This window comes from Bos javanicus, chromosome 5 (assembly GCF_032452875.1).
Source record: "Bos javanicus breed banteng chromosome 5, ARS-OSU_banteng_1.0, whole genome shotgun sequence".
NCBI classification, from domain to species: domain Eukaryota; kingdom Metazoa; phylum Chordata; class Mammalia; order Artiodactyla; family Bovidae; genus Bos; species Bos javanicus.
The window spans coordinates 34,672,420-34,695,057 of NC_083872.1; the positions used below are offsets into that span (position 1 = coordinate 34,672,420).

Below are 22,638 nucleotides of genomic sequence, written 5' to 3' on the forward strand. Positions count from 1 at the left end.
ACTAGGAGTCTGAGATGAAAGTGTTGGCAGGATGCTTGTTCTGAGGCCTCTCTCCTTGGCTTGCAGGTGGTTATCTTCTGCCTTCACATGGTCTTCCCCTGGGTACATATATCTTGTTATATGGACACCAGTCACATTGGATTAGGGCCTACCCTAAAGATGTTATTTGAATGCAATCACCTCTTTATAGACTTTACCTCCAAACACTACATTCTAAGGTACTGGGGGTTAGGACTTAAACACAAGAGTTGTTTTTTTTTTTTTTGGGGGGGGGGGGGGGGGGGGGCAGGGGAGGCACAATTCAGTCCATAACACAAACTCAACATCTAGCATCAATTACATATTGAAATTATGTTCATCTGCTTGACTGTTGCACTAAATTGTAAATTCTTTAAGGACAAGGACAATATCTTATTTTTACATCAATAGCACAGTTAATATATGATAATAACTGTTTGTTGAGGATTGTAAAGAGCTCATTGTGTTTGGCACTTATGAGGTCACTGGTGACTTTCTCCAGGAGCAGTTTCAATGGAGTTGTGGTGGCATGAACTTAACTGCAATGGATTTAAGAGTGAAAGGTCAGATTGGACAATATAAAAACTAAAACTTATGATAAAGTCACTGTGAGCAAAGGCAAAAGATTATTATGAAAAAAAAAAAGTAGCATATACCTATATGGAACACCAAGAGTTAAAAGACCTAACATAAAAGAGACCCTATAAAAAGATCAGAAAAAGATGAAACAATATAAAAACATGCAAAGTCTATGAACACCCCAAAAATATACAAAAAGGAGTCCAATCCCACTGGTAGTTAGGGAGACACTAATTAAAGTAACAGTGAGATAGTATTTAATATATATTACAGTGACAAAAACTTAAGATTCATGCTTTAGTCTTGGCAAGAGATGGAGAAAGAGAAATTCTACCATTGAGTAGAGTGTGAAGTGCCATTATTCTGGAGGTTACCTGACAGTGTGTCACTCAAAACATCTTTGGTCATAAGTAACAAAAAACCCAAGTCAAATCTGAAAGCTATTTGTAGTCACATGCTTGAAAATCTAGTCACAACTGAATCAAACCTAATTAAGTATTATCATTAGAATCTAGTTTCTTTCTGCTGTTAGTTCTTCCTTCCTCTGAGTAGAAGTCATTTTCAGTAAAGGGCTCTCTTCAAAAAGAAAGCTTATATTCCTACAACAAATCCAGCAGAGAAGAAATGTCCTCCATCTAATTCTTATTGACCTGAATTGAGTCATGTGCCCATCTCTGAACGAGAGAACAGTTACAACTAGTGAGATATTATATCATCATTCACCAAATGTAGAAGCCAGTCAAGTCAATACCATTTGTAACCCCAAAGGGTTACAAGAGAGAAGAAGAGGGGACTCATTTGATGCCAGAAAAAGAGGAAGTGGATGCTGGCTGACAAAAACAAAATGGCACATACTCTCTACCAGTATTATCTATTAAAATAAGAAATGCATATGTCTTTTGTCTCAATAATCTCACTTAAAGGACTCAATTCTACAGAAAAGCTGCATAATTTAAAAAGATACATGCAAAGGATACTTATTTCAGCATTGTTCATAATGACACAAAACTGGACAAATCTACATTATCTACCAGTAAAAGAATGGCTTCAAAAACAGTACCTTAATACTATATAATATTGTTCAGTTCAGTTCAGTCCGACTCTTTGCAACCCTATGGACTGCAGCACGCCAGGCCTCCCTGTCCATCACCAACTCCCAGAGTTTACTCAAACTCATGTCCATTGAGTCAGTGATGCCATCCAACCATCTCATCCTCTGTCATCCCCTTCTCTGCCCCCAATTCCTCCCAGCATCAGGGTCTTTTCAAATGAGTCAGCTCTTTGCATCAGGTGGCCAAAGTATTGGAGTTTCAGCTTCAGCATCAGTCTTTCCAATGAACACCTAGGACCGATCTTCTTTAGGATGGACTGGTTGGATCTCCTTGCAGTCCAAGGGACTCTCAAGAGTTTTCTCCAGCACCACAGTTCAAAAGCATCAATTCTTCGGCACTCAGCTTTCTTCACAGTCCAACTCGCACATCCATACGTGACTACTGGAAAAACCATAGCCTTGACTAGACGGACCTTTGTTGACAAAGTAATGTCTCTGCTTTTTAATATGCTGTCTAGGTTGGTCATAACTTTCCTTCCAAGGAGTAAGTGTCTTTTAATTTCATGGCTGCAGTCACCACCTGCAGTGATTTTGGCTGCAGTGATTTCATGGCTGCAGTCACCATCTGCAGTGATATAATATTGTGCAGCTACCTAAAAAAAGAGCTAGATAATAGTATCCATTGTAAACTGGAAGTTGCTGAAAAATATATATGGTGTGATTATTAAAATAAAAATCAAAACCTCTATACATACGGATTTCTATAACCATTGGAAAAAGTATGGAGGGAAACATCAATCTTTTTAACACTAGTTTTATCTAAGACTGGGATGGGATAACTATCTTTTTCTTTTTATATTTCTGAATGTCTTTATAAACTTCTGTATTGTTTGAATTGTTAAAATGAAGTTTATTACCTTTAAAAAAGTGAATAGAAAGTGAAATGAGGAAGTGTCTTAAAATGGAAACTATTTTTAGATTTCAAGAGAAGGCATAAATTAATCTACAGTAAAGAAGAGGTTGAAAATGCTGAAGCCAGAGTAACCCATGGAGCAGGCCCTGAGGGGATCTGTAACAGAGCAGAGTCCCAGATGTACCAAGGCTGGTAGCTTCACTGTTCCAAAAGGAAACGCAAAAACAAAACAAAAAAACACAAAAAACTGAACAGTGTAGTTCATAAAAATTTAGTCTTTTGGTGGTGCAAATACATTTATTTTAGGAAATCATGGTGGTAGGAGATGGGAGGGCTTTAAAAATGCATACTGTGATTTGTCAGGATTAAAAAAAAAAAAAAGCTATGTCAGTTCCCAGACTGTTAGAAATGGTAATGGTCTATAAATTCCAAAGTCTGGAAAAAATGATCTACAGCACCAGTAGAAACCTAAGCCTTAACTGAAAGAAGAGATGGTTCTTTGTGATGGAGGAAACACGTGTGTGTTTCCTTGGATATTGACAGTTATAGATTGACTTTGTAGGTATAGGGAAAGAAGTTGAGGAAGTTATTTACTATAACGATTGTGATAAGGTCTGCTGGGTTCAGGATTGAGGGGCTCAGTAGGAGTGACTGTAGGGTGAGACATGAAGGGAGTGGTAAAAAAGTAGAGGAGGTAAAAAAGTGGGAATGGGAGACTAACCTAAGAGGAACTAGAGTCTGAAATTTGGAATTACATCTGACTGCATTTTGTTCAGATATGCTCTTTCATGAAATTTTCCTTGGTCCTTGTTGCATTCTCTTCCTTATTTGACAACCCCTGCTCCCACCCAGCACTTTGTTTTTATTCCCTTTATTTTTCCTTAGTTTTTATACTGATCTGTACCCACCAAACTGTCTCTGACACACTGTTTATTTATCTATAACCACCTCACAGCACCTTCCAGATAGTAGAGACCCAAATAATTGTTGCTGAAATAAATTTAATTCCACACAGAAGACAACTGGACAATAATCAGTATCATCTTGATTAAAATTCTTCAGGTGTGAAAACAAGAATAAAACACTAGTCTAAAAAAATTTCTGTAAATTAACATGCATTTTTCCATTTCTTATAAAGACATTGTGTGTTTTGCCTATAAGAGTCTTAAACTGTACATCCTTTGAATTCATACACTTCTGCTATAAAAATGCCACAGAGACCATTAAACTAAAAACTTCCACTGTAGTATCAACAGATATGGAAATTGAGGACCAGAAAAATTACACAGATTGTTCAAAACTGCAAAAGTCTTAAGTGACAGAGTCTATTTTAGAACCATGTTTCCCATGTAAACAAGTGTCTTTGTGCCACGCTTAACCCTCTTGACTTGATTTTTATTTTGTACTCAGTTCAGAAGAATTAAATTGATAACAGCAGTCTTCTCTGATAAAGTTCTGTCAAAATCAATACACTGATTATCTTTCATTTCTAAAGATGCTAATATAGGTTTCTGTTGCCACCTGACAGGTTAGACATGTTAAGTACTGGTCTAAGTGCAACACACCAACTGGATTTTCAGTTGAAGATTGTTTTGCCGTGTGCATCATTTGTGTTTTTTTATGGCTATAATAAAACCTAAAATTTTGACAGTGATGATTGGTATATCAATCTTTACTCCTACATCTTACAGTTCATCTTTTATTTATTTAAAATCCAGTATCTCTTTATTATAAATAAAAAATACTGAAAATAGAGAAAATAATAAATAATCATGCAAACATTATTAGGAGAATAGTGCATGCACAGAAATACACTTGTCTTTTTCCCAAGGGAGACAGCCTGTTACAAACCACCATCCTCTTTCCTACTTGCACATGAAAGTAAAAACCACTAGCACATTAGCACTGAGTGTTTTTCTCTTAAACATGGTCCCATGATACCTAGGAGGCCAACTGTAAAAAAGTGACAATTTTATTATTTGACAGTAAATAAATACATCAAAAGATCTGTGTTTAGTTTTGCTGAACTGATATACTGTTATTCTTAATTTAAAAATTATAGCTTTTTCTTTGGAGAATGTTATCATTTGAGCTTTGACTAATTTTTATGAAAGGACATTTTTCACAGAACAAATATGTAAAGAGATTTTTACATAAATTTTTACATAAAAGAAGAATGTTGTACTAGGAGTCTCTATCTGGAGTTACAGATAACTGGATGAGGTTGTGTATATGCGTGCATGTGTGTATATATACACTCAACAAAGTTATACTCAGTCGGATGGCTCATAACAGTGCTTTTTGATCTGGTTGTATCACACAATTCTTTAAACAAAGTTTTCAGTGTTTGTCTTAGTCATCCTTATCACATTCTTTATAATGTATTGTTATAAACTCCTCTATATCCTGGTTCCTTCAAATATCCCTAACACAGGAGGGCCCATCTGAATTCCCAAAGTTCATACCCAAAACTATACATTATAAGACTCAAAGACAAGGCTGCCAGTCATACATTCCTCCCGCAACTATTTACCAAGTCCTTACTGAGCACAGGCACTGTGCCAGGAGCTGTTGTTCAGATCAGATCAGATCAGTTGCTCAGTCGTGTCCAACTCTTTTAAGACACTGCCCCAGTGCTCACTGTGTGAGACAGACAAACACATTGAGCTGACCAAACACACTGCACAAGAATGGGGTGCAGAGAAGCGAGGAGGAGGGGGCACCGGCAACAGCCTAGTCTGGCGAGTGCAGCAGAAGGGTACCCAGTGAGGGAGGGGTCTGGAAAAGCAGGAAGGAAAGTCATCCCAGGCATGGCTCTGCAAGGCTGCTGTCCAGGAGTGCTGGTGTCAGACTCTTCAGGACCCCTTGGACTATAGTTCACCAGGCTCCTCTGTCCATGGGATTGTCCAGGCAAGAATACTGGAGTGGTTGCTATACCCTCCTCCGGGGGATCTTCCCCACTCAGAGATCCAACCCGTTGTCGTTCCTTGGTCTCCCGCATTGGCAGGCGGATTCTTTACCACTGCGCCACTTGGGAAGCCACCTGGGAAGCCCTCAGTGTGACTAGGGGAGTGCAAAGCCCATAGAAAGTAAGGAAGGAGGCAGATGACCTAAAAACATGTGAGAGCTAAGACTGGATGTGATTGAGATCTGAGTGAGCCAAGTTAGAGGCCCAGGGACAGAGCTTCAGGGGGGGGAGTGCAAAGACCCTCGGATAGAAGCGAGGGGAAGGACACCCAGAGCAGGAAGAGTAGTCAGAAGTGTGACGATTTGTCCTGAGGATAAACTATGAGGTTAAAGGGTTGGTGACCTTAAAAAGCAGCGTGAAAGGTATATCCGAGATAAAATAAGAGATTTGATGACCCTACGGAGAAAGAATCGATGAAGTCGCTGAGTCGCGTTCGACTCTCTGCGACCCCACGGACTGTAGCCTACCAGGCTCCTCCGTCCAGGGGATTTTCCAGGCAAGAGTACTGGAGTGGGTTAGCATTTCCTTCTCCAGGGGATTTTCCCGACCCAGGGATCGAACCTAGGTCTTCCACATTGTAGGCAGACGCTTTACCGTCTGAGCCACCAGGGAAGCCCGAAAGAATTGAGTTTTGTGTAATGGTACACAAGTTCCATATGGCAGTCTACGACGTATTCTTGAATGAATCAACACATGTCTCTATCTAACCACCAAATTACCTTGGTGGTTAGGAGAGACATTACTTGCGGACAAAAGTCTGGCTAGTCAACACTATGGTTTTTCCGGTAGTCATGTATGGATGTGAGAGTTGGGCTATAAAGAAAGCTGAGTGCCAAAGAATTGATGTTTTTGAACTGCGGTGTTGGAGAAGACTCTTGAGAGTCCCATGGACTGCAAGGAGATCCAACCAGTCCATCCTAAAAGAAATCAGTCCCAAATATTCATTGGAAGGACTGATGCTGAAACTCCAATACTTTGGCCACCTGATGTGAAGAACTGACTCACTGGAAAAGACCCTGATGCTGGGAAAGACTGAAGGCAGGGAGAGAAGGGGAAGACAGAGGATGAGATGGTTGGATGGCATCACCACCACGATGGACATGAGTTTGAACAAGCTCCGGGAGCAGGTGATGGACAGGGAAGCCTGGTATGCTGCAGTCTATGGGGTCGCAAAGAGTCTGACAAACCTGAGCGACTGAACTGAACCACCAAGTGGATCAGGATCACATTTAATTTTTTGCTGTGGGAATTTAGATACGGGGACAAGCCTAGGCTTGATGAGTCACGTAGGATACTTCTTCAAAGCTTTTTTAAAATGCCCACTGGGCGGGAAGAAAGAGGTGAGCTTACAAGTTGGGGCCACTTCAGCCTCCCCGCAGGATGTAGTTCAGGCGGGTAACGCTGCAGGACGAAAACTCAATCCACCGCCAAACAACAAAACACTGTTTTCAATATCAGATAGGATAGTAAAGGCCGCACAAAGCACCTCATGTCCTGTTCCCCGAGAGCCTTCTTAACTGTCTTCTACAGCTTGAGGTGTACAGCCGGCAACGCAGGGCTGACTCCAGCGCGCCGCGCAGGCGCAGAACCTGCAGCGTGGGAGGCGAGCCGGGCGTTAAGGACGTTTCCCAGAAGCCCGCGCCACTAGCTGGGGCCCTCCCTCCTGCTCGCAGGCCGCGTGACTTGACTCCGCCCGTCACGTTCTTCCGTCGTAAACGGTGGATTGCCAGCGCCCCCCTGAGGTCTGGTTGAGCGCTGCAGTCGTGCACGCAGGGCCAGTGCGAGCGAGTAGGGAAAGCGCGGAGGGTCCGCCGCCGCCGCCGCCGCCGCCGGCGTCACCGTAGCGCGCCGACCTGTGGCGGCGCGGCTTAGCGGAGGGGAGCGGGGGAGGGGGAAGGGGACGCGCGGAGCGGAGCGGGAGGAGGCCAGACGGGGCGGGGGGAGGGGGAGCAGCGGTGGCGCAAGCCGCGCGGAGCAGCGCAGCCCGGGTCCGCTCCCTGCTCCACCGCCGCCACCTCCCGCGCCAGCCAGCAGAGCCGGCGCCTCAGCGCCCCCGGAATACCTCGAAGCGGACGGAGTCCATGTTGGGGAACTTGGCGGCGGCGTGACGGGAACCTGGGGACCTGCAGTGGGGCTGCCGCCGCCGCCGGAGCCTGCGCCTCGACCTCGGCCTGAGGTAAACACGGGCCGACCCCGGGGGCGGACGGGCGCAGGCAGCTGTCGCTGCGGGGTGGGGTGTACGGACTGGCGGAGTGGGGGAGAGGGGGGCCCGGGGCGATGGGAGGGCGGACAAAGTTTCGGAATCTCGCGCGGCCCAGGCGGCGTCCTGCGCTCGGAGGAAAGTTGGAGCCGCCTCTCGAGGCGGGGGAGGCTGAGGCGGGGAGGCCCCCAGTTCCTCTCGCCACCCCCGCGAGGGCGGCCCCGTGTCGGCCGCCACCGCCTCGCTGTCGGTACCCCGTCCCATTTCCTCCTTGTGGCCTACCCGCCGCCTCCGCCGGCGGCTCCTGTCCCCGCCCGGGGTCCTGGGGGAGTGGGTTGAGGCTAGGGTTCTCCGCGGCAGGGTCGCCACACGTCCAACCCTGTCCTTGCGGGGCACTGTGTCCTGCTGGGCTTCCGGGCGCTCCCCGGCCCCAGCTCTCTTGACTTGGGAGACTTTGCTTTTGTCAATAGCGTCCAAGCCCGTTTGTGAAACCAAACTTTACTGCGCGGTGACCTCTCGGAGTGCGCGACTAGGGAAGAGCCGGCGTTTCAGAGCATCCGCGTTACCCCATGCTCTGAATTTCAAACTCTTCTCCCACCTCCGATTCTTAAACCAGTTTCCCCGTCTGATGAGAGGGCGGGAGGTCTCAACTTGGCTCCATCAATCGCTCCTTAAAGACATTTCTTAGGGATGTCTGGCCGTCTTGCTCTCTCCCCCCATTTTGAAAAATTGTTCTGAAAGTAAGCGCCAGATTTAAGAGTAGTTGAATTTATATACGAATATGGAATTTTAAAATATTCTCAAAGTATTTCTGTACCCTGTTATACACACAGTGTCTACGAGTTGAGCGTTTTTCATTCATTTTGGGTTACATTTTAATATCTTTGTCATACTGCTAGTGAACTAAGATATTTAGGCAGAACTGACAAAAAAGTTTTTAATATAGTGCTTTGGCTAGTAGATGCCGTCCTTCAGTTTTCCCAATGTGGGAAATTCAGTGAAAATTGGAAAAAGCATGTTTAACAGATGCGTTTTTTCATTATAAAACAAAAGTTGATTTCGTGCATATGACTACTTCCTCAGCAGGATATTGAAGTACATTCTTAAATGTGGGTTTTGTGTTTTATTGGTATTAAAATTTTGATAGGTAATCAAGTCTTTTCCCACACTATTGCTTTCTCTTCCCTGTTTCTTTGGCAGTTGGCCTAATCATTTGACTTTTTTGCTGTTTGCTAAGAGCTGCAATAAAGTTTGTGGGACTTTAGTTTTTGTTATTTTAACGAACTGGCAGAAGACATGAAATTGTCTTTTGATTTCTTTTGTTTTACTATTGTGAAAGGTAATCTGAGTTTACTTTGTATTTCGTTTATGCAATATGAAGAATTTTTTAAAGATTAGCAATTCTTATTGTAACTGCATTTTTTTTCCACTAAATTTTCTTGTTTGGTGCTTGCAAGTATTTTAGTAATCAGTACATTTTACGTTGAGCTAGTTACCTTTCTGCTTGAGAATTTGAGTCCCTCTTAAAATTTTGGCAGAGTAGGATTTGGATCTCTGCTTACTCAAGTGTACTTATGCTATAAAGACATTTTCACTACGTTGAGGGGGAAGAAAACTGGAAGAAAATGAAAAATTGTTCCTAAATATGCTACTTGAAACTTAAGTCATGGAAAAGTTTTTAAGGGGAGTATTTTTGTATGCTTTTAGGTGGTAGTAATGGGTTTCATGGGTTAACATTGAAACTTTTCAGGGGTCATTCAGCTTCCCTATAATCCTTTGGGCCCTAACCAGTACTTCAGGCAATTTTCTTGAAAAGTTATGCTGTTAATCAGAGGTAGGATGAATCAGTGCTGTTACCAGTAGCATCTTTTAGTAATTAGAAAGTGTAGAATTATATTACTCATCTACCTAATACTTAAACTTTTTTTTTTTAGTTTCATCAGTGAGACATAGCTGTAAAACCTAGCCAAGGAGAATGGCAGGTACAAAAATAATGAGGAGTCAGCCTTAGAATAATTTTCATTGTAAGTTCCTTTTAGAATAAGCTCTGCCATCATTTACCATTGTCTTTTAGTGATATGAATTGAATCTTGACTTTACTTCCCCGGTGAAATAATCTTAATTATATCCCCTGTCTCAAAGAATAAGTTAATAGCTTTACCTTGAATCTGTTACACACACAGTGTCTACGAGTTGAGTGTTTTTCAGTCATTTTGGGTTACATTTTAATATCTTTGTCATACTGCTAGTGAACTAAGATATTTAGGCAGAACTGACAAAAAAGTTTTTAATATAGTGCTTTGGCTAGTAGATGCCGTCCTTGAGTTTTCCCAATTTGGGAAATTCAGTGATAAATGGTGATAAACTTTTAGTAGCACTGAGTAGAGCCTGGAGTTAAAATATCCTGAATCATTTTATTGCTGTTCCCAGTGCTCCTCTTTTCATTGTTATGGTCCTCACTTTCCTTTTTTTTTTTTTAAGTTGTTGGCTTTGCTGCAGTCCATGGGGTCGCAAAGAGTCAGACAAGACTGAGCAACTTCACTTTCACTTCTCATTTCATGCATTGGAGAAGGAAATGGCAATCCACTCCAGTGTTCTTAACTGGAGAATCCCAGGGACGGGGGAAACTGGTGGGCTGCCGTCTATGGGTTTGCACAGAGTCGGACACGACTGAAGCGACTTAGCAGCAGCAGCAGTGCACATAAAAGTTCAATATAAAATGTAAAAACAACACTGTCATCTCTCACTTAACAGAATAACATTCTGAGATGTTTCACTATGACCTTTGTTAACCTAGAGTCTTTAACACTCAGCAGCCAGAGTGATCCTGATAAAATACATCAGATCCTGTCACTTCTCTTCTCAAATGGCTTCCCTTCTCAGTCATAGTTAAATACATAGCTCTTACTATGGTCTGCCAGGGTCTGAGACTTTTTTGAGTCTCCTCCTCTCTGACTTCAGTTTCTCTAGCCACACTTCTCTACTACTGAGATTTTCTTTGACTACTCTTAAAGCGTCAGGCCATCCTCCTACATTTCTTAGCCCTTTTTAAGCCAGGTTTTTCTCCATAGCACTTAACATTTTCTAAGATGCTGTATAATTTACTAACTTAAGTTTATTGTATTTTTCTCTTTAAAGCAAGTTCTGTAAGAATGAGGTTTGTCAGTTTGGGTCACTGTTTTGTCCCTGAACACTGAACAATGTCTTATATATAGTAGGTACTTAACAAATATTAACGTGCTTTCAGCTAAAAACATAAAAACATTAAAAATAGTAATTGTGGTTTGAAATTTGAGACTATGCAAGTTTCATTCTTTTGTATACACTGCTAGATTACTTATATCCATGCATTAAGATCTAGTCAGTTTAAGGGACAGTATGACAGAATGTGATCTTGAAAGTGATTTGTCAGAATATAGAGAAAACTAAGAATGCTTGGCTAAGAGTGGAGTGGTATAACTTTGTTATTCTTTGAAATGTTGTCATTTAGAAGTCAGGTTAGTCTTGTTTTTTGGTAGTCCCAGAAGGCAGAACTAGGATTGTGGTGATGTGTATTGAAAGGAAGGAGAGACGGCAAGAATGGATATGGAGACATTAGTAAAGACTTTTGCAGTAGCAGTCCAGAGTAGATGAGGATAGCTTGAATTAGGATGAGAAATGTGGAGATGGACAAACGTGTGATCGTCAGGCCACACTCAGTGGATTGAAGGTGAAGGAGAGAGAAATTTCAAAGATGACTCCTGAGTTAAATGGATGAGTTGATGGTGGTACCAAAAAAAAGACCAGGGTTCTTCTGACTAGTGGGTTTGAGCTTTGGAGCTTTCACATGGATATTTCTGTAGGCAATTAGATACTTGATTCTGAATTTCAAAGGAGAGGTATGGGCTGGTGGGCTGCCCTCTGTGGGGTTGCACAGAGTCGGACACAACTGAAGTGACTTAGCTGCAGCAGCAGCAGCATATAGATAGTAGAAACTATAGATGAAATTGTTTAGGGAAAAGTCTATAACTTGGGAAAAAGAGCTGCTAAAATGGAATCACAGTAGCCTCTAACATTTAAAAAAAAAAAGTTGTTAGAGGAATGTGAGCTCCCAAAGAATCTGTGAAGGACAGAGAAATAGGAGTTGAGGGTATTACAGAAACCAAAGGACGAGAGTATTTTAAGGGGAGAGTAGTCATTAGGGTCAAGTGATGATCAGAGTTGAGTAAAGTGAGAACTAACAGATTTTTCTTTGGGAAATTGTTTGGCAGTCCAGTGGTTAGGATTCCTCACTGTCACTGCCCAGGACCCAGGTTCGATCCCTGGTTAGGAAACAAGTCCCACGAGCTGCATGGCAAGGTCAGAAAAAAGAGAAGAAAGATTTTTCTTTGCATTTAACAACATGGAGCTCATTAGCCTTTTGAACAAGCAGGATAGTAAGCTTATTTTCAAACTGATGCTCCTGAAATTGCTTAACTAGATCTAAAATAACTGAGATCAAAGGTTAAGAAATCATCCAGTCACATTATAGAAGAGACTTCAGTTCAGTCGCTCAGTCGAGTCTGACTCTTTGTGATCCCATGGGCTGCAGCAGGTCAGGCTTCCCTGTCCATCACCAGCTCCCGGGGCTTGCTCAAACTCATGTCCATTGAGTCGGTGATGCCATCCAACCATCTCATCCTCTGCCATCCCCTTCTCTCACCTTCAATCTTTCCCAGCATCAGGGTATTTTCAGATGTGTCAGCTCTTCGCATCAGGTGGCCAAAGCATTGGAGTTTCAGCTTCAACATCAGTCCTTCCAATGAACACCCAGGACTGATCTCCTTTAGGATGGACTGGTTGGATCTTCTTGCAGTCTAAGGGACTCTGAAGAGTCTTCTCCAACACCACAGTTCAAAAGCATCATTTCTTTGGCACTCAGCTTTCTTTATGGTCCAACTCTCACATCCATACATGACTACTGGAAAAATCATAGCTTTGACTAGACTGACCTTTGTGGGCAAAGTAGAGTTTCTGCTTTTTCATATACTGTCTAGGTTGGTCATAACTTTTCTTCCAAGGAGCAAGCATCTTTTAATTTCATGGTTGCAGTCCCCATCTGCAGTGATTTTGAAGCCCCCCAAAATAAAGTCTGTCACTGTTTCCATTGTTTCCCCATCTATTTGCCACGAAGTGATGGGACCAGATGCTGTGATCTTAGTTTTCTGAATGTTGAGTTTTAAGCCAATTTTTTCACTCTCCTCTTTCACTTTCATCAAGAGGCTATCTAGTTCTTTTTCGCTTTCTGCCATAAGGGTGGTGTCATCTGCATATCTGAGGTTATTGATACCTCCCTGCAATCCTGATTCCAGCCTGTGCTTCATCCAGCCCAGCGTTTCTCATGATGTACTTTGCATATAAGTTAACTAAGCAGGATGACAATATACAGCCTTGATGTACTCCTTTCCTGATTTGGAACCAGTCTGTTGTTCCATGTCCAGTTCTAACTGTTGCTTCTTGACTTGTGTACAGATTGCTCAGGAGGCAGGTCAGGTGGTCTGGTATTCTCATCTCTTTGAGAATTTTCCACAGTTTCTTGTGATCCACAAAGTCAAAGGGCATAGTCAATAAAGCAGAAGTACATGTTTTTCTGGAACTCTCTTGCTTTTTTGATGGTCCAGCGGATGTTGGCAATTTGATCTCTGTTTCCTCTGCCCTTTCTAAAACCAGCTTAAACATCTGGAAGTTCATGGTTCATGTACTGTTGAAGCCTGGCTTGGAGAGTTTTGAGCATTACTTTGCTAGCATGTGAGAGGAGTAAAATTGTGCGGTAGTTTGAGCATTCTTTGGCATTGCCTTTCTTTGAGATTGGAAGGAAAACTGTCCGTTTCAGTCCTGGGGCCACTGTTGAGTTTTCCAAATTTGCTGTCATATTGAGTGCAGCACTTTCACCACATCATCTTTTAGGATTTGAAATAGCTCAACTGAAATTCCATCACCTCCACTAGCTCTGTTCCTAGTGATGCTTCCTAAGGCTAACTTGACTTTGCACTCCACGATGTCTGGTTCTAGGTGAGTGATCACACCATTGTGGTTATCTGGGTCATGAAGATCTTTTTGGTAGAGTTCTTCTGTGTATTCTTGCCACCTCTTCTAATATCTTCTGCTTCTGTTAGGTCCATACCATTTCTGTCCTCCATTGTGCCCAACTTTGTGTGAAATGTTCCCTTGGTATCTCTAATCTTCTTGAAGAGATCTCTAGTCATTCCCATTCTATTGTTTTCCTCTTTCTTTGCATTGATCACTGAGGAAGGCTTTCTTATCTCTCCTTGCTGTTCTTTGAACTCTGCATTCAAATAGGTATATGTTTTCTTTTCTCCTTTGCCTTTAGCTTCTCTTCTTTTCACAGCTATTTGTAAACCCTCCTCAGACAACCATTTTGCCTTTTTGGATTTTCCTTCTTGGGATTGTCTTGATCACTACCTCCTGTACAATGTCATGAACCTCCACCCATAGTTCTTCTATCAGATCTAATCCCTTGAATCTATTTGTCACTTACATTGTATACTTGTAAGGGAATTGATTTAGGTCATACCTGAATGGTCTAGTGATTTTCCCTACTTTCTTCAATTTAAGTCTGAATTTGGCAGTAAGGAGTTCATGATCTAAGCCACAGTCAGCTCCGGGTCTTGTTTTTGCTGACTGCATAGAGCTTCTCCATCTTTGGCTGCAAAGAATATAATCAATTTGATTTCTGTATTGACCATCTAGTGATGTCCATGTGTAGAGTCATCTCTTGTGTTGTTGGAAGAGGTTCTTTGCTATGACCAGTGTGTTTCTTTTGGCCAAACTCTGCTAGTCTCTGCCCTGCTTCATTCTGTGCTCCAAGGCCAAATTTTCCTGTTTACTCCCAAATATTTCTTGACTTCCTACTTTTGCATTCCAGTCCCCTATAATGAAAAGAACATCTTTTTTGGGTGTTCTAGAAGGTCTTGTGGGTCTTCGTAGAACTGTTCAATTTCAGCTTCTTCAGCATTATTGGTTGGAGCATAGACTTGGATTACTGTGATATTGAATGGTTTGCCTTGGTAATGAACAGAGATCCTTCTGTCCTTTTTGAGATTGCATCCAAGTACTGCATTTCAGACTCTCTTGTTGACTATGATGCCTACTTCATTTGTTTTAAGGGATTCTTGCCCACAGTTATTGTTTATCATATATACTGTGTGCCAACTACTGTGTTCTAGACATTTTGTATTAATTTTCATTTGATGTTTTCAGAAGCCTTGCAGTGCTGGGTGCATTAATCTGTTTTACAGAAAGGAGTCAGAGGCTCTGGAGAAGTCAAATGACTTGTTAAGTGTGAGAGCAGTTGCTAAGAATCTATGCCCACGTCTGTCTGAGTCTTTGGCCTTTAGTTAGATATTACATCTGTTGACTTTCCAAACTCTGCATCAGTGTTGTCTAGTAATAGATGTTGCTGTGATGATGAAAGTGTTCTGTATCTCTGCTCCCCTATGTAGTAGTTGATAGTAACTGAAGTAGTAGTGACTACTACTGTGTTCAAGTGTGCAACATTTGAAATGTGGTCAGTGCAATGGGAAACAGAACAGTGGTACTGTACTGGACAGTGCAGATATAGATCAAAAGAATCCCATAAATAATAGAGTCGTTTCCTGTATAATAATAGATGGAAACACATTTTCTTTAAAAGGAGTACTGTTTTGCTTATATTCTAGCTTTAGATGCTGTAAGGGAATATTTTGGGTAATCATTTTTTTTTTTTAAGTCTCAAACTTTCACAAAAGTTCCAAGTTAGTGCAAAAAACTGAGTAAGTTGTAGATTGTAGTCTCATTGCGCCAATCAAGGACAGGGACATTCTATTACAGAAACAATATTAAGCTTAGGAAATTAATATTGGTATATTACTACCATCTACTCAGACGTCATCCAGGTTTTGCCAGTTTCCTTAGTGATTTCCTCTGTAACAAAATGATACGGTTCAGAATTTTCTGTTGCATTTATTTAATTATAATGTCTTTTTACATTGCTTCAGCCTAGAACAATTTCTCAGTCTTTCATTGATTTTCATGGCCCTGACACTTAAAAAGATTAAAGGTTAGTTTTATTGTAAAATGTCCAATGATTTGGATTTACCTGTACGGATGTGAGAGTTGGACTTTGAAGAAAGCTGAGTGCCGAAGAATTAATGCTTTTGAACTGTGGTGTTGGAGAAGACTCTTGAGAGTCCCTTGGACTGCAAGGAGATCCAACCAGTCCATTCTGAAGGAGATCAGCCCTGGGATTTCTTTGGAAGGAATGATGCTAAAGCTGAAACTCCAGTACTTTGGCCACCTCATGCGAAGAGTTGACTCATTGGAAAAGACCCTGATGCTGGGAGGCATTGGGGGCAGGAGGAAAAGGGGACGACAGAGGATGAGATGGCTGGATGGCATCACTGACTCGATGGACGTGAGTCTGAGTGAACTCCGGGAGTTGGTGATGGACAGGGAGGCCTGGTGTGCTGCGATTCATGGGTCGCAAAGAGTCGGACACGACTGAGCGACTGAACTGAACTGAACTGATGTCTCCTTGTGGTTGGATTCAGATTGTGCATTTTTGATAGGAGTACCACTGTGATGATACTGTGTTCATGTTACATCCTGTCAAATGGCATAGTTTTATTTGTCCCCTTACTGATGATGTGCATTTTGATCACTTAAGGTGAAGTCTCACAAGCCTCTTTACTGAAAAGTTTCCCTCCTTTTTAGTAATTAATAAGTACTTTGTGGGAAAGTATTTTGAGATTATGTTAAGCTCAATCCTTATCAAACTTGCTGTTTGTTGATTCTCAGATTGTCCCAGCTTTGGCTAGTGAAAGCCACTTCAAGCTAGTTTCTGTGTTCTTCTGACTTGCTTTGAGCACTCCTTAATTTTTGAAAAGAAAATGTTCCAGGCTTACCTTAAACTTTCCTTGCCACAGCCCTGGAATCAACCATTTCTCCAACGTGTGGTTTCTTTGAGTGGAGAAAGGTATTCAGAAACCAAGATTTTGTTGTTATATTTGTATCTCCATCTATATATAAAAAACCATGAGTTGGTGCCAGTTTTTCCAATAAACAGAGTTTTGTTTTTTTTTTTTTTCAGTTTTCTCTTTCTCAAAGTTTATAACTCCCTTTTCTTAAAAGGAATTACTTACCTCCCATTACCCGTAGTTATTTACTTATAGGATCAATCCCAGCTACGTAGCCAGTTTCCCACTGCCATTGCTGCTCCCTCCCCTGTCTTGCATAACATTTTCACTCTACTAGGGCTCTGACACCTTGTACCAGGATGCAGTCCTCATTCCAGGCTTCTCTCATACCTCGTGCAGAGCATCTTGCCATTCTGCTTGAGTTCTAATACCTCATTCTAGGCCGTCTCACCATCGCTTGTATGGACACTTTGCCCACAGACTTAGCTTCTAACACATCCAGGTGGAATTGCAACATACGGACATGTACTTTTCAGAGAAGGCAGTGGCAACCCGATCCAGTACTCTTGCCTGGAAAATCTCATGGACGGAGGAGCCTGGTAGGCTGCAGTCCATGGGGTCGCGAAGAGTTGGACACGACTGAGCGACTTCACTTTTATTTTTCACTTTCATGCATTGGAGAAGGAAATGGCAACCCACTCCAGTGTTCTTGCCTGGAGAATCGCAGGGATGGGGGAGCCTGGTGGGCTGCCGTCAATGGGGTCGCACAGAGTCGGACACGACTGAAGCGACTTAGCAGCAGCAGATATGTACTTTTAAAGATTATACTTACTTGTTTTTACAAGTAAATTACAAAAGATTATTGTACCAACAATTTTAGTGAAAATTAAGAGAAATTTGTTCTCAAGTTTTAATATAAACCCTCCTGAGATTCTCACATCTCTTAGTGATAAGACTAATCTTTCTCCTTATTTCTTTATTTACCTAGAGTTCTCAGTTGTATTTTTAAAAAATTATTAATTTCTGGCTGTGCTGGAGCTCTGTTGCTGCATAGGCTTTTTAGTTGCAGCGAGCTGGGGTTACCCTTTAGTTGCATTGTGTGGGCTTTCCGTTGTGGTGGCTTCTTTTGTGGAGCACAGGCTCTGGGTGCTTAGGCTTGAGTAGTTGAGGTTTATGGGCTTTGTAGTTGTAGTGCACAGGCTTATTTTCTCTGTGGCACCTGGAATCTTCTAGATCAGTGATCCAACCTGTGTCTGCTGCATTGACAGATTCTTTACCACTGAGCCACCAGGGAAACCCCTCAGATGTACTTTTAAGGGAGGGTTTTTTTTTTTTTTTTTTTTTTTACTGTAATCTTAACAGTAAGGTTAAAAATCAGTTTTCTGTTTATATAGGTTTTGGAGTCGATCATACCCGGCTCTGAATACTGATCATCCCAAATACTGATTGTCACCTCTTGTAGGTGACTATCAGTAGTGGCGCTAGTTGTAAAGAATCTGCCTGCCAGTATAGGACACACAAGAGACACCAGTTGGATCCCTGGGTCAGGAAGATTCCTTAGAGTAGGAAATGGCACCCCACTCCAGTATCTTGCCTAGAAGATTCCATGGGCGGAGGAACCTGGCAGACTACAGTTCATGGGGCCACAGGGATTTGGACACAACTGACCTAGTGAGCACACACACGGTTTCCTCACCTATTTTAAGTAATGTTTACCTGAGTCTGGTGGTAATAGCACCTAACTCCATCTCTGTCTTTTATAACTTTAAGTTAGCTCTGTTTAGTGAATGATTTTAAAGCCTTTTAAGCAGTGTTGTAATATTGATAGGTGTTTTAATTTTTTTAATGTACTGTGGCTTGGTGTTTAAATGTGCAGAAGTGTGCCAGAGTATTTAGTTCATTTCCTGATATAAAGTAATCATTCTCTCTACCTCTAATTCTGTGCTCCAGGTTTGTTGATGTCTATGATTCTGTTAGGTCTAGGGATGAAACATAGCTTTTGCTTTAAATAATTATATATTTTTTAAAGGACTTGAAAGGAGAAAAAAAATCTCATATATTCCTAAATATTTGGTATTTTCTTGTTGTTCTTTGTTAATGAAATTTCAGTTTTGTTTCTTGTGTCATATCTTTTCAGCCTGAAGCACTTCTTTTAAGTAGCCCTTTTGGTGATAAATTCTCTTTGTTTTTCTTAACTGAAATGTCTTTTCCATTTTTATTTCTTTGATCTTTCTTTTGAGTTAATCCTATTTGATGCACACTGAACTTTGTGAATTTTTAAATTTGTGCCTTTCACCAAGTTAGAGAGTTTTTTTGAACATTATTTCTTCAAATATATTTTTCTGTACCAATCTTTTTCCTTTTTCTGGGCATGAATCGAACTTTGGATATTGTCCATAGGAGCCTGAGACTCTTCATTTTCTTTCAGTCTTTTATTTATCTGTTCTTCATATCAGATCATTTCTAATACTGTATCTTCACATTTACTGACTCATTCCTTTACATTTCCATCCTGTTTTTAAGATCTTATTTCAGACATTGTGTTTTTCAGTTCTAAAATTTTCATTTCTTTCTTTCTTTTTTAAAAAAATATAGTTTATCTGCTGAGAACCTCTGTCTTCCTATTCATTTCAGCAGTGTTGCCTTTTCTCCATGGAACATAACATGCATATATTTAATTTAAGATCATGCCTGACAAATGCGCTGACTAAATATTACCTAAGGTTGTTTTTTAGTTCAGTTGCTCAGTCTTGTCCAACTCTTTGCGACCCCATGGACTGTAGCACGCCAGGTTTCCATATCCATCACCGACTCCCTGAGCTTGCTGAAACTGATGTCCAGCGAGCCAATGACGCTGTCCAAACATCTCATCCTCTATTGTCCCCTTTACCTCCTGCCTTCAATCTTTCCAAGGATCAGGGTATTTCCAGTGAGTTGGTTCTTTGCATCTGGTAGCCAAACCATTGGAGCATTAGCTTCACCATCAGTCCTTCCAATTAATATTCAGGACTGATTTCTTTTAGGATTGGCTGGTTTGATCTTCTTGCAATCTAAGGGACTCTCAAGAGTCTTCTACAACACCACAGTTCAAAAGCATCAGTTCTTCGGTGCTCAGCTTTCTTTATGGTCCAATTCTCACATCCATACATGACTACTGGAAAAATCATAGTTTGGACTAGACGGACCCTTGTCAGTAAAGTTAATGACTCTGCTTTTTAATACACTGTCTAGGTTGGTCACAGCTTTTCTTCGAAGGAGCAAGTGTCTTTTAATTTCATGGCTGCAGTCACCATCTGAAGTGATTTTGGAGCCCTAGAAAATAGAGTCTCTCACTGTTTCCATTGTTTCCCCATCTATTTACTGTGAACTGGTAGGACCTGATGTTGTGATCTTAGTCTTTTTAATGTTGAGTTTTAAGTCAGCTTTTTCACTCTCCTCTTTCACTTTCATCAAGAGGCTCTTTAGTTCTCCGTTTTCTGCCATAAGGGTGGTATCATCTGCATATCTGAGGTTATTGGTATTTCTCCCTGCAATCTTGATTCCAGCTTGTAATTAATCCCACCTGGCATTTCTCATTATGTACTCTGCATATAAGTTAAACAAGGTGACAAGATGCAGCCTTGACATACTCCTTTTCTGATTTGGAACCAGTCCCGTTTTTCCATGTCTGGTTCTAACTGTTGCTTCTTGATCTGCATAGAGATTTCTCAGGAGACAGGTAACATGGTCTGGTATTCCTATCTTTTTCAGAATTTTCCACAGTTTGTTGTGATCCGCAAAGTCAGTGGCTTTGGCGTAGTCAATAAAGCAGAAGTACATGTTTTTCTGGAATTCTCTTTCCTTTTGTATGATCCAGCAGATGTTGGCAATTTCGTATCTGGTTCCTCTGCCTTTTCTAAAACCAGCTTGAACATCTGGAAGTTCATGGTTCATGTATTGCTGAAGCCTGGCTTGGAGAATTTTGAGCATTACTTTACTAGTGTGTGAGATGAGTGCAATTGTGCGGTAGTTTGAGCATTCTTCGGCATTGCCTTTCTTTGGGATTGGAATGAAAACGGACCTTTTCCAGTCCTGTGGCCACTGCTGAATTTTCCAAATTTGTTGGTATATTGAATGTGACATTTTCACAGCATCATCTTTTAGGATTTGAAATAGCTCAACTGGAATTCCATCACCTCCACTAGCTTTGTTTGTAGTGATGCTTCCTAAGGCCCACTTGGCATTCCAGGATGTCTGGCTCTAGGTGAGTGAGCACACCATCGTGGTTATCAGGGTCACGAAGATCTGTTTTGTATAGTTCTTCAGTGTATTCTTGCCACCTCTTAATATCTTCTGCTTCTATTAGGTCCATAATGTCCTTTATTGTGCCCATCTTTGCAGAAATGTTCCCTTGGTATCTCTGATTTTCTTGAAGAGTTCTCTGGTCTTTCCCCTTGTATTGCTTTCCTCAATTTCTTTGCATTGATCACTTGAGAAGGCTTTCTTCTCTCTTTTTGCTATTCTTTGGAACTCTGCATTCAGATGGATATATCTTTCCTTTTCTCATTTGCCTTTCACTTCTCTTCTTTTCTCAGCTATTTTTAAGGCCTTGGACAACCATTTTGCCTTTTGGTGTTTCTTCTTCTTGGGAATGGTTTTGATAACCACCTTCTGTATACTGTTATGAACCTCCATCCATAGTTCTTCAGGCACTCTATCAGATCTAATCCCTTGAATCTATTTGTCACTTCCACTGTATAATCAGAAGGGATTTGATTTAGGTCATACCTGAATGGTCTAGTGGTTTTCCCTACTTTCTTCGATTTAAGTCTGAATTTTGCAATAAGGAGTTCATGCTCTGAACCACTGTCAGCTCCTGGTCTCGTTTTCGCTGACTGTATTGAGCTTCTCCATCTTCGGCTACAAAGAGTATAATCAATTTGATTTCTGTATTAACCATCTGGTGTTGTCCATGTGTAGAGTTGCCTCTTGTGTTGTTGGAAGAGGCTGTTTGCTTTGACCAGTGCATTGTCTTGGCAAAACTCTGTTAGCCTTTTCCCTGCTTCACTTTGTACTCCCAGGCCAAACTTGCCTATTATTCTAGGTATCTCTTGACTTCCTGTTTTTGCATTCCAGTCCCCTATGATGAAAAGGACATCTTTTTTGGGTGTTAGTTCTAGAAGGTCTTATAGGTCTTCATAGAATTGTTGAACTTCAGCTTTTTTGGCATTAGTGGTTGGGGCGTAGACTTGGATACTGTGATGTTGAATGTTTTGCCTTGGAAACGAACAGAGGTCATTCTGTCGTTTTTGAGATTGCATCCAAGTACTGCATTTTGGACTCTTTTCTTGACTGTGAGGGCTATTTCATGTCTTCTTAGGGATTCTTGCCCATAGTAGTAGATATAATGGTCATCTGAATTAAATTCACCCATTCTGGTCCATTTGTTCGTAGTGATGCTTTCTAAGGCCCACTTGACTTACATTCCAGGATATCTGGCTCTAGGTGAGTGATCACACCATCGTGATTGGGTCATGAAGATCTTTTTTGTACAGTTCTTCTGTGTATTCTTGCCACCTCTTCTTAATATGTTCTGCTTCTGTTAGGTCCATACCATTTCTGTCCTTTATCGAGCCCATCTTTGCATGAAATGTTCCCTTGGTATCTCTAATTTTCTTGAAAAGATCTCTAGTCTTTCCCATTCTGTTGCTTTCCTCTATTTCTTTGCATTGATCACTGAGGAAGGCTTTCTTAACTCTCCTTGCTAATCTCTGGAACTCTGCATTAAGATGCTTGTATCTTTCCTTTTTTCCTTTGCTTTTCGCTTCTCTTCTTTTCAGAGCTATTTGTAAGGCCTCCTCAGACAGCCATTTTGCTTTTTTACATTTCTTTTCCATGGGGGTGATCTTGATCCTTGTCTCCTATACAATGTCATGATCTATAGTTCATCAGGCACTCTATCAGATCTAGTCCCTTAAATCTATTTCTCACTTCCAC

General features: G+C 41.3%; 2 protein-coding genes across 4 annotated transcripts in view; one reads left to right on the forward strand and one right to left on the reverse strand.

Moving 5' to 3' along the window:
• The window catches only part of LOC133248674 (uncharacterized protein DKFZp434B061-like), a 49,438-nt gene extending 39,497 nt beyond the window's left edge, over positions 1 to 9,941 (reverse strand). The window contains exons 1-2 of the mRNA XM_061419039.1: positions 9,891 to 9,941; positions 7,016 to 8,007 (exon numbers count right to left, since the gene is read on the reverse strand). Of these exons, the coding sequence (XP_061275023.1) occupies positions 7,174 to 8,007; positions 9,891 to 9,941 (885 nt within the window). The 3' untranslated portion in view covers positions 7,016 to 7,173. The remainder of the gene's footprint in view (positions 1 to 7,015; positions 8,008 to 9,890) is intronic.
• Positions 7,616 to 22,638, forward strand: part of SCAF11 (SR-related CTD associated factor 11) — a 94,219-nt gene continuing 79,196 nt past the window's right edge. For all 3 annotated transcript variants that reach the window (XM_061416373.1, XM_061416374.1, XM_061416375.1), the window contains exon 1: positions 7,616 to 7,705. The gene's annotated coding sequence lies outside the window, so the exon portion shown is untranslated. The remainder of the gene's footprint in view (positions 7,706 to 22,638) is intronic.